We start from the raw sequence: 12,170 nt of genomic DNA on the forward strand, positions 1-12,170 counted from the left end.
TAATATTAACAGATTTGTATTATATAAGCAAAAACTTTTTTTTTGTTTCATGTAAAGTGTTCAATACTTGCACTGACACTTCCTACCACATTGCAATAATGATTTCATGTAGTTTCTGACCTGATGGCCAGGCAAACTTCTCTTTGGATTTCTGCCCCTATCTGATCAATAGGGGCCATGAGTAGTTGCCACAGAAGCAATCCAGAGCGTCTTATACTTTCTCGGTTTTGCTCTGATTGGGGGTTAAAGAACCGAAACACCACCTGAAATAAAAACAAAGAAATGTTTGATCACAGTGTTTAATTTAAAGGATTATTCTGTGGGCTGATCTGTATTTCTAATGTGTGTATATTATCTAGGACAGTGGTTCTCAGTTTACAGCACCTGATTTAACTAATCAACTAATAAGCAGCCTCCTTTTGTTTAATTGATGTGGATGTAGAAGAGCAGGAAAACACTAAATATGCAGGGCAGTGGGTCTCCAGGAATAAGGTTGAGAACCTCTAAGCTAGAAGATGCAGTCACATGAACCACAGCAGAATTTACTGAACTACACAGCAAAGAAGAAAAAGCTAGTTCCATGTTTCACTAAATAGATAATAAATAGAAGATAACACAGACATAATGTTTTGAAAAGTGCTAGGAAAAAATAACTATTTATTTATATAAATATATTATTTATAGCCAATTATCACTAAAAGCTGTCGATGCATTATACTTTGTATCACTTACGCAATGTGTTTAATGGAGTGTGTTAGAAGAAAATGAAAGTAAACAGTCCATTATGAAAAACTCTTTAGTGTTTTAACTAGAAAGCAGTTTCAGAACACATGTTTCTGCATATAAAAAAGTTTAAAAGGTAATAACAGAATTCATTCTTTACATTTTATTGTATAGAATCTGACTGTTATCACCTTGGATGCATTTTAAATTGTAAATTAAACAATGGTAATCTGAAATTGATTAAACCCCTTACTGCACAAAGATACACAAACACAAAAAATTAAATCAGCTTTTACACAGCATCCCAGATACACATTTTAAATTTAACCTACACCTATAATTCCTTTATATTTCTTTATATTCCTTTTAAGTTGATTTGTGTTTTGTTTCTAAATTAAAAAATAGCATTAAAAAATATTATGCGGCACCTGAAACACCACAAGGATGCAGCGGATGATGCAGATGTCAGAATTCACCATGGCCTTTTCCATTATGTCACAGATGGCACTGAAGTGGCAGGCTTCCATTGGTTGTTGTTTATTTAGGAAGGAGCTCATTGGTGAGCTGCTGCTAGTAGCCAACAGATTCTGCTGGTGAATACACATGGCACCAATGTGGTGGAGCAGCTGACTTATTACCTCATTCATCTCCACCATCTCTTCTGTAAACAAATACACATACAAATCTCAAACTAACAAAAATGTTTTTTTCTAACTAATGTTTTACCCCTTATTTTTAAAAAATTCTATACATATGATCTATCACACAGAAATAGCACAAAATCTAAATGAAACAATATTAAAATTACAAATATAGCATTTTCAAGTTTAATCTTTAACATATGTAACAATAAGTTCAGATGTTTCAGCCACATCTACTGCTGATACTGTACTTGCATAAAATGAAGCACACATTCGAGCGGTAGACCACAGCACAAGAACTGTTCTTCAGAGAACTTTGTGAAAATGATTTCCATGGGTGAGCATCTTTAGTACATTGCCTGTCAGATGAAGCGGTTTAAAGCACACATGATGTCAGATAAAAAGAGAACACCACCTACCATAGTGTTCTCTTAGTCCAGTGATTGTGACTGGTCTGGGGTTGTTTTTCAGCCCTCAGGTCTAGTTAAGGGTAATGTTAAAGGTAAACGGCGGCTTGGTGGTTGGCACCGACGCCTTGTATATCCAGGTTCCAGGTTTGATTCCTGTCTGGGGTCTGTGTGCATGGAGTTTGTATGTTCTCCCTGTGCTTGGTGGGTTTCCTCCGGGTGCTCCGGTTTCCTCCCACAGTCCAAAGACATGCAGATTAGGCTAATCGGTGTTCCCAAATTGCCTGTAGTGTGTGAATGTGCGTGTGTATGTGTGTGCCTGTGATGGTTTGGCACCCATAAAGTTGTATAGACCATAAGTGAGTGAGTGAGTGAGTGAGTGAGTGAGTGAGTGAGTGAGTGAGTGAGAGTTATAGTAAACACAGCCATTATGGAATATTGTATGCTTCCAACTTGGCAATAGTTTGGGAAAAGCCCTTTTCTGTACCTGCATGATTGGGTCTGTGCACACAAAAAAAGGGAAATAAAGAAAAGGTTTAAGGCAGCTGGAACCCCAGAGTGGTGGAACCCCAGTAGCCTGCATACAGCTTTGACCTCAAATCTATTAAACTCCTTCTGAGATAAAACGTCAACTGCAAGCAAGGCCTTTTAGCCCAACATCAGTATTCAGCCTTACAAATGGTCTTCTGAAAGAATTCTAGTGAAAAGCACTTTTATAAGGGTGTATAGGCTGTTATAGCCTCACGCATTATGTACCTACAGTGTAGCCCAAAGCTCTGTATCCATAGGCAGAAACTTAAATGCTTCTCTAAAATGTGACTGTCCTGCTATAGTAACTCGGCGGCAGATCAGTCAAATCACTGTATTACTCTCCCCTCTCCTGTTCTCTCTCCCCCTTTCTCTCTTTAGAGCTACATACAGTATATCGTTCCTGAGTGATCCAGATTCCCTCTGCCCTCCGGACCTATCTGACCAATCCTGGTGCCCCGCTTCTGGTTGGAGATCTCGTCACATAGATGCCTCATGTGTCTCTTTGCGATGCGTCTGGTGTCTGGGGACGGTTTCACTTTACCATGAAGACGGTTCTGGCCTTTACTGGTGTTGACAGCTGTTCATCTGAGGACTTGACTTGGCTGCAGTTGCTCGATAGTACAGGACTGGAATTTCCTACAAGTCTACCTGAGTCTCCAATAACTACCTGGACTCCATATTAACATCAATTAACATCAACTGGTATAGCTGAACTGGCTAACACATCTAACACACAGTATAATTTCTGCTATCTGATATCACCCAGATGAGGATGGGTTCCCTGTTGAATTTGGTTCCTCTCAAGGTTTCCTTCTATTACCATCTCAGGGAGTTTTTGCCACTGTCACCCTCGGCTTGTTCACCAGGGAACAACATGGATCAGCTGTAATCTGACCATTTTGATTCATACACACTCACATTCCATACAAACTTAAATAATTCTTTTGATTGTGTAAATCCGCTTTGCGACAATGACAATTGTTAAAAGCGCTATACAAATAAAATTGAATTGAATTGAATTGAATTTAATATTATACAACACACACCAAACTAAACTTCCCTGTACTGAATTGTATGGTATGGTATAACAAATACCATTATAGCCTAATAGTTATAGCTTAATTGCATAGTTGCATGATTATTACATACGGTAGAAGCTGTTAAGTTGCGAAAGTTTCGGAGAACACAAGCTTTTGACCGTAATCTAACACAGCCATGACTGGAAGTACAATTCATCAAGATACAGTACAGCAAATAAGTTGTTGTAACCATATTGGATTTATGCAAGAAAACTGTAAGAAGTGTTAAGCTTTTGATGTTAAAAAAATACGAAGGAACAAAATAAATTCACGGACGTCCGAGTTGTGAGTAAACGAGTTCAATAAGGAAGATACGCGTCAGAACTTGTGGAATAACATGCCCATACATAGCCGTAATACAAAGACCTGACCACCAGATGCAAACCACCTTAGCTGTAAGAAAAAAAAATATGGGATAAACTTTATCATACAGCAATACAATGAGTACAAATGTAGTGCCAACACAGCAAAGGACTTAATCAAGGAAAAAAGACAAAAGAATTTAAGCTCAGCCATGTTAGTCACCAGTTATTTACCTAATTGTGCATACATCTCACCTGTTGGAAAGGCAAAGGTCCTCAAAACACTGAAAGAAGCTGAGGTATAATAGCAGCTGGCAAGACATGGAATGTACCAGGTATGTTGGTGGCTTTGATAGCTAGGTGACTGGGGCAGAGCATCTCAAAATGGCAGGTAATGTGGGGCGTTCCCAGTATGCAGTGTTCAGTATATACCAAATGTAGCCCAAAAAAGGGCAACTGGTGATCCAGTGACAGGCTCATGAGAGTCCAAGGCTCCTTGATTACAAGTGGTAAGCAAAACAGCTAGTCTATCTGTTTAGACTAGTTCATGCACTGAACTATTCGTAATGTACAAATTCACAAACTATAGCTGAATTTCTCAATTAAAAAACAATGGGTATTTTAAAACTTTAAAGTAGTCTGTAAAATGCTGTATAGTACAGAAAGAGACATTTTAGGCTGACGTTGTTGACTATATTACCAAACTGCACACAGCCTCAGAGGTCGCTCGAGTGTGATAACATTAAAGGTAAACAGGAATGTTGTAAAACGCTTTAAGCTGTGATTTATAATTTGATAAAACAGAGCAATCCATTCCGTGCTGCAAAGCGTTGCTCTCAATCCATATTTTTTACCTTTGGGCTCTCTGATGACATGGCTGAAGCCAAGCCGTTTACACACGTGATGAAAAGCTTGGTTGCCTGGGTTTGACCACTGATCCATGTAGTCACTAGAGCATGTCCAGATCAAGTTGTTTAGAGCATCATAGCAGGCCCCTGGTGCATTACAAGCAAAAATCAACAATTAAATTAATTATTAAGCCATACAATGGTAATCATACAGTGGGGAAAATAAGTATTTGATCCCCTACAGGTTTGCCCACTTACAAAGAAATGAAGGGTCTATAATTTTTCATCATAGGTAAAGGAATGAGAGAGAATATCAACCAAAAATCCAGAAAAAGCACATGATACAAATGTTATGAATTACGTTGCATTTCAATGAGGGAGATAAGTATTTGATCCCCTACCATCCAACAATAATTCTGCCTCTCACAGACTGGTTACTGTATGTGCTCTTGTGGTACAAATATTAATTTAAGAAGGTGCTCCTAACAACAATGTGGTATGTGTATAAAAGCCACCTGTCCACAAAATCTCTATCTTCCATTCAAACCTCACCACCATCAGCAAGACCAAAGAGCTGTCAAAGCACGTCAGGAACAAGATTTTAGACCTGCACAAGGCTGGAATGGGCTACAAGACCATCAGCTAGAAGCTTGGTGAGAAGGAGACAACTGCTGGAGCGATTATTTAGAAATCAAATAAATACAAAGTAATCATTAATGGCCCTAAATGCAAGATTTTACCTCATGGAGTAAGAATAATCATGAGATAAATGAGGGACCAACCCAGGACTACAGTACATGGGAGGAGCTTGTAAATGATCTCAAGGCAGTTGGGAGCACAGTCACCAAACAAACCATTGGTAACACAATACGCCTGCATGGATTGAAATTCTTCAGCACAGCAAGGCTTCCCCTCCTCATTAAGACACATGTACAGACCTGTCTGAGGTTTGCCAATGAACAGAGAAAGATTGGGATAAACTGCTGTGGTCAGATGTCCAAAATGAGCTCTCTGTCATCAACTCGACTTGCTGTTTTCGGAGGAAGAATGCTGACTATGACACTAAGAACACCACAGTCCCTATACAATCCACCTCCGTGCTACAATCAAGCAAACATTATGCTTTGGGGCTGTTTCTCTGCTAAAGGTACAGATTGACTTTGCTGCACTGAGGGGCCAATGGATGAGGCCATGTGTTGTAAAATTTTGGATGAGAACCTCCTGAAGATGGGTTGTGGATGGGTCTTCCAGCATGAAAATGACCCCAAACATACTGCCAAGGCAACTAAGGAGTGGCTCAAGAATAAGCACATTAAGGTCATGGAGTGGTCTAGCCAGTCTTCAGACCTTTCAGAAAATTCACGGAAAGAGCTGTAACTTCGAGTTGCCAAGCAACAGGAAAGAAACCTTAAACATTTAGAGAAAATCTATAAAGAATAGTGGATCAAAATGCATCCCAATATGTGTGCAAATCTGGTAAAGAACTAAAAAAAACCTCTTCCCACTGTGCTTTCCAGCAAAGGTTTCTCTACCAAGTACTAAGTCATGTTTTGCTTGGGGATCAAATTGCTTATTTCCCTCATTGAAATGCAACTTAATTCATAACATTTGTATCATGTTTTTTTCTGGATTTTTGGTTGATATTCTGTCTCAATCCTTTACCATAAACCAATTTTCTTTTTAAGGGTAAAATTTATAAGGGAGGCCATTTGTATGTCGAGTTTTCACATTGACAAAGCAGAGAAACAATGGTTAGGTATAATTTTTACATACCCAAGCCAGCCACTTGAGCGCCACGACCCAGAGAACTGCCAGGAGCATCAATCAGGTCTGCACGACTGACAAACTGACCATCATTCAGGTTAAACACCAGATTAGAGGTCAGAACTTATAGAACGGAGAGAGAGAGAGAGAGAGAGAGAGAGAGAGAAAACATAAATATTACTGCTTTAGATAAGTACACAACATCTCACCACACTGATAGCATTTGCGATATTTTTACATTACTGGATTGAGGTCTTTGAACAGGCAGCTGTAGTTTCTTACTCTTAAGGGAGGAAAGGCCACTAGATCCACCAAAAAGCGAGCGGGTTGCAGAACTTCCAGCCACACCAGGAGGGGAGGCCAGCATTACCAGGTAGGTCCCACAGACATACATGGGTGTTTTTCTCAAAGTCTTAAGAGGAAGGCCGCAGCTAGCATTTACTACTAGAAAGAAAGGGGAAAAAAGCAAAATTGTTATTTTTATTTAATATATCACAACATCTTTAATATTTACTATATGTCGGCCAGTGGAATGCGAGTAACGTAGTCTGTTTTGCAAGTAGAGCAAAATTATCTAATAATTTTTAGCTTGATAAACTAGTGAGGTCTTGACATTTAAGCAGTACGCATGCGCTTTGTCTGCTGATCACAACCGAGCCAGCTGAGGGATTGTGGGTAATTGTCCTTATGCTCTGTCTCAGTGTGCGTGCGTCACTTGTATAGTCGACATCAGTGCGCATGTACTGTTTATTATAACTGTGTGACCACGTTTGTGCGCGCGTTTAGCATTTTTTTTTACATTGTGTCCAAGTGTAGTGACTGTTCTTTAGTAACGGTGCTGCAACAATAGTCCTGTGAAGATAAAAAAAAAAGGTAAAAATGCTGTAGCAGTGCGGGAGCAGTCGCATTTCCGTGAAATCCTCATAATGAGGCAAAAGCAAGCAAGAAGTTAAAGAAGACCTCCGACAGAGCAGTGTTTCAAATAGTGTGTGTGTGTGTGTGTGAGTGTGAGAAAGTCATCTTACACAGTAGCCCCCTCCCTCCTCCACTCCTCTCTCATCTTACTTAGGCCACTATTCTTTTCAAAGGTAAAATTTTATTTTTACTTAAATTTTGTATTAATTATTTTTTGAGATTATTTTTGGGTTGTGGAACAAATCATCAAAGTTTCCATTATTTCTTGTGGAAAAATTTTCTTTAATATATACAGTGGAACCTCGGATTACAAGTAAAGTGGTTTACGAGTGTTCCGCAAGACAAGCAAAGATTTTTAATAAATTTTGACGTCAAAAACGAGCATTGTCTTGGTTTACGAGCACTGAGTATGATGTATCACGCATGTGCTTCTTGTTTTTCACGCCGAGTGCCACGTGATCACAACTGAGCCAATGGTTTTTTTCTCTCTTGCACTGCAGAATTGTGGGAAATCGTCTCCCATGCTGGGTCCTAGTGCTCGTCTCTTACTGGTATAATCAACCTCCGTGCTAGTGTGTACTGTTTACTATAACACTGTGATTATGTGTGTGTGTAAAACATATTTTATTTTGTGTTCAGAAGCGCATGTGTACAGGTCATGTTTTGTTTCTTATAACACACGTGTATGTGCGCAAGTAAAGCAAAAGAAATTCGCAATACAGAAGTTAAATTTCCATTTTCTTCCTCAGCTCCATTTTCTTCACATCGCTATGTGTTTGTTTGTTTGTGTGTGTGTGTGTGTGCATAATTTGACAATGTGCCGGTTCACACACAGTCTCTCGCCCTAATGTGTGTGCGTGTTCATGTCTGAGTGTGTGAAAAATCGTGTCATTAGCGATGTTCCTTGCAAATTTTTCAGACAAAACAGTGTAGCGGGAGAGAGAGGTTGATTTATGACAGCCCATATTGACAGCCCACATTGACAGCCCACATTGTGGGTAATTCAGTCCGGTGCGTGTGAACACAAAGCGAGATGTAAGCTGGGATATAGAGCCTAAGTTTTGTTCTTCAGTAGTGTTTTAAGTTGGATTTAAGTGCAGGATTCACCCGAAAGTTTGTATCATAGCCCGACAATCATGCAAATGAAAGAACGGGAATGTATCGACCAGTTTGTCTATTTTATCATTACACAAGCATGAATTAACGGGCTGTAACGTTGTCATGAGCAACATTTAAATAAAGCGGAGAAGCTTTAATAATTTGGAAGAGAACAACAGTCTTTTCGTTAATGTGTGTATCTGTGTTTAATTCAAATGAGAGGAAAAAGTTTTACTGTGTAAAATGAGAAGGGGGAGACAGGAGGGTCTGAAAGCACAAACGGAAACACTTATCTGTCAGGATAAATTTTTTTTTTTGAAAGGTAAAGTGTAGGTTAATTTGTTTAATTATTTTTATTATATATATTTTATTTATTTATTTATTTATTATTTTTATTATATTTTGAATTAATTATTTTTATTTATTGATTTTTTTGGGCTGTGAAACAAATAATTTCCATTATTTCTTATGGGAAAATTGAATTTGGTTTACGAGTGTTTTGGAATACGAGCCCACTTCCGGAATGAATTATGCTCGTAATCCAAGGTTTAACTTGTAGTTAATCATGGTAGTATTCTGTTTACGTGAAATACAATATGTAACATCTACTGCTATTCATCAGTAACACAGTTTACAACTAGTGACATACTTCCCTTTGGTAATTTAATGATTCTGGCTGAAAATCTAAGATTTTATTTCCTTCCTTGTTAATAATAATATAGATCACTGTGTATGTCCAAAATTATGTGAACGCTTGGATACTAAGCATTTCAAAACAATAAGCATTAAAATGTAATTATTTCCCTCCCTTATGTTATCCTTCGTTCTTTTAGGAAGAACATACTCTACATGTCTTATAAACCATACTTATATGGTTTATAAGATTTAACCATTCAGTCACAAGAGTACAAACAGTTAGAACCCGATCTCAAAAAAGCAGGCCTGGCAAGAAGTTAAAGCTGCAATTTCAAATATAATCTCATCATCTTTTTGGCCAAGTGGACATTTTTGCCAATTTTAAATAAATTGCCTTATGATGTTCATAAGATATCGCTCAGAACTGTGAAAGACATGTATGTGACATCACAGTGACAATGCTATTTGACCAGCAAACTGTACTCAGTTCATCCTTGAGTCAGAGTGGACGTTCACAATGAGACAGACATGATGTCACAGTGATGTTGTCCTTTGACCTTTATCCAGTAAAATCTAATCAGTCAACTGAGCCCAACTGAACATTTGGTCCAAAATTGAAAAAAGTCCCTTCTGTGATATTGCATTCAGAACAATGGGACAGACAGATTTGGACAGAAGTGAGGTCACAGTGACCGTGACATTTGACCAGGGAAAATGCATTTATTTTATTCTTCAGTCAAAGTGAACATCTGTGCCAATGTTTCACAAAACTCCCTTGAGACAATCCTGAGATGAATGACAAGAATGGAAAGGACGCAAGATCACAGTGGGAATGGCCCTTAAAGTCCCAAAATATAATTAGTTCATCTGGCCAAGAGGACATTTGTTACAATAAAATTTCCCTCAAGGCATTTCTAAGATATTACATTCACAAGAATGGAGCGTATTTTTAAAAACATAATGACTCCAGCTGCGGCTATTATCAACACAGAGGCATAAAAACCTGTGTAAGGGTCTTTCCAGGGATGAAAACTTTAAAGCACTTTTGTTAGTTGCTCTAGTCTGCCAAATGCCTAAACATAAATGTAAATAAAATTTAAAAACATTCGTAAAAATACTGAAATAAAATAACTACCATTTTCCACACAGCAGTGAAAAAGAAACAAAAACAAATATAGTTGCAAGCAACGATGAATGGGCCCAAGTACCTTGCGCCATTGCCTCCCGGGTGCACATACGTGTGTGTTATTTGAGCATGTTAAGACCCCCAAAAAGCCCTATAGTGCTTGGGCCCTAATAAAACAGGGTGAGGTTTTGGGAATCATGCAATTTTGGCACTTACACATGATGTTAATGATATTTATGATATTAATGTATGTAGTTCTTTATACTAGTTATACTCAGCACAGCTTTATGTGTTCTAGGCACTGGAGTCAGGCAGGTTTTCTTCTGTATTTAACTGCATTTATCCATACTGTACTTCTGTTCTAAATAGATTCTCTTTACACTAAGAAGCACCACAAAAGTATGATTTCTAAACTTCGTTTGGAGTCAATAAGTTTGTGCTCCCTGACCAAGGCCCTTCAAGCCTGACTAGTGACCAGAACTTCTTTCATTTCACCATGATGGAGTCCACTGTGACCTTGAGAGCATTTTAAACATGGTTTTATACCTTTGCCAGTTCTATGACTTGTGAATTGTACTATGAAATCTATCTAAGACATTAAATCATCTACTGTACATTCCAGTCAAAACCAAGAAATATCTCAACATAATCAGAGCAACAAAAAAAAATTATGCGTCTGAGCTCAGTCTGCAATGCCTTAAGTTAAGAATCTTTATTCGTATCTAAATGTGTGATTTTTCAATTTTTAATTACATTTTTAACAAAATAAAATGTACAAACACTGAAGGGCTTTGAACATTTTTTAACCTCGCTGAATATACATATGATGCCTGTGCAATAAACAAACAAACAAATAAATAAACAAATAGGTAAAAACTGCCTTCTACAGAACCTGTGGGTCCATTAGCATGTGTGAATTTACCAGTTTGCTCCTCTTTGACAGGGTTTGTGATGGTGGAGCCAGTGAGGGCAGCAAGAGTGGCCGAGTGAGAGGTGCGGAACCGAGACATGCGGCTCATCAGCAGCTCATTCAGGCATTTTGATGACTCCCCCTCTTTCCGTGACAAGATCACTCGCTCCCGGACAGTACTGGCCATGCAAATTTCAGACTCCATCTTATTCAAAGATAAACAGGAATTATTGTTTATGCAATTAATAAAGGTAGGAGACTAATGATTATATTTATTATAGGAACGTAATTAAATTATTGTACCTATGTTTGAAAATAATCATTAAATTATCAAGTTATTTAAATTATTATCAAATTATGAAGCATATTAATGTGTTAAGCCACAAAAACAGCTTTACAACACAGATTTTACAAATCTTTACAACTGTACTGAAAGGATGAACAGCACTTCTCCATTCTTTTCGACATCTGATGAAGTATTGAGTGTGAAGGTGGCAGTAAACGTTTTACAACATATTCAACCCCCATTGGGTTTTCATCTGATGACTATGACTGTTAAAGCATGTGATTTGAGTTATTTTTATACTCTCTAACATTCTGCGAGTACTTGTTTCCTGTGGAGGGAGGCTTTGCCATCTTGGAAGAAATCACTCACACCAGGATAGACATGCTTAATCATAGGATAAAAATGATTAGTCACAAGATATTTTTTAACTTCCTGCTAAGGGGACTTCCTGCTAAAAGGTAAGAAGAGAATTTCATAATATAATAATAGTAATATAATTTATGGTCATCTACCAATTATTTTAAAACCATTTTTATATTTTAAAATGGGCAAAAACTACTTCTACCCTGCCTTTTCCTTTTAACTAACGAAAGAGAAAAAGTTTATAGAACAAGATTAAAAAACTATTTGACACGAAGCTGAATAATGTAATGCATAATTTAAGTAATAATTTATAGTCTTTCTAGCGTAACCTCTCCCTTAGCCCTTAGTATGACCATACCGCTAACTGGAAGACATCCATGAAGACAGAATGGCCTTTCTGGGTCTTTTCGTTGAGACTGACAGGCGACCATACCCAGTAGATGTAGGTACCATCCGAGCACACATGTAGAGTGGTCAAACTGCTGCCCACCGGGACGTGGTGAGGGGGCATGGGCACAGTCTGGCAAACCTTAATACAGAC

At 38.0% G+C, this 12,170-nt stretch overlaps 1 protein-coding gene across 4 annotated transcripts in view; it reads right to left on the bottom strand.

Moving 5' to 3' along the window:
- The window catches only part of LOC128509806 (probable E3 ubiquitin-protein ligase HECTD4), a 128,930-nt gene that overhangs the window by 92,999 nt on the left and 23,761 nt on the right, over positions 1–12,170 (bottom strand). For 2 of the 4 annotated variants that reach the window (XM_053481652.1, XM_053481650.1), the window contains exons 7-13: positions 11,988–12,158; positions 10,993–11,185; positions 6,578–6,736; positions 6,305–6,418; positions 4,538–4,678; positions 1,152–1,384; positions 121–263 (exon numbers count right to left, since the gene is read on the bottom strand). In XM_053481652.1, coding sequence (XP_053337627.1) covers positions 121–263; positions 1,152–1,384; positions 4,538–4,678; positions 6,305–6,418; positions 6,578–6,736; positions 10,993–11,185; positions 11,988–12,158 — 1,154 coding nt within the window. Of the gene's footprint in view, positions 1–120; positions 264–1,151; positions 1,385–4,537; positions 4,679–6,304; positions 6,419–6,577; positions 6,740–10,992; positions 11,186–11,987; positions 12,159–12,170 lie in introns of all 4 variants that reach the window. The other 2 variants (XM_053481651.1, XM_053481649.1) reach the window with 1 other exon arrangement.

The sequence above is a fragment of the Clarias gariepinus genome, chromosome 21 (assembly GCF_024256425.1).
Source record: "Clarias gariepinus isolate MV-2021 ecotype Netherlands chromosome 21, CGAR_prim_01v2, whole genome shotgun sequence".
Taxonomy (NCBI): Eukaryota; Metazoa; Chordata; class Actinopteri; order Siluriformes; family Clariidae; genus Clarias; species Clarias gariepinus.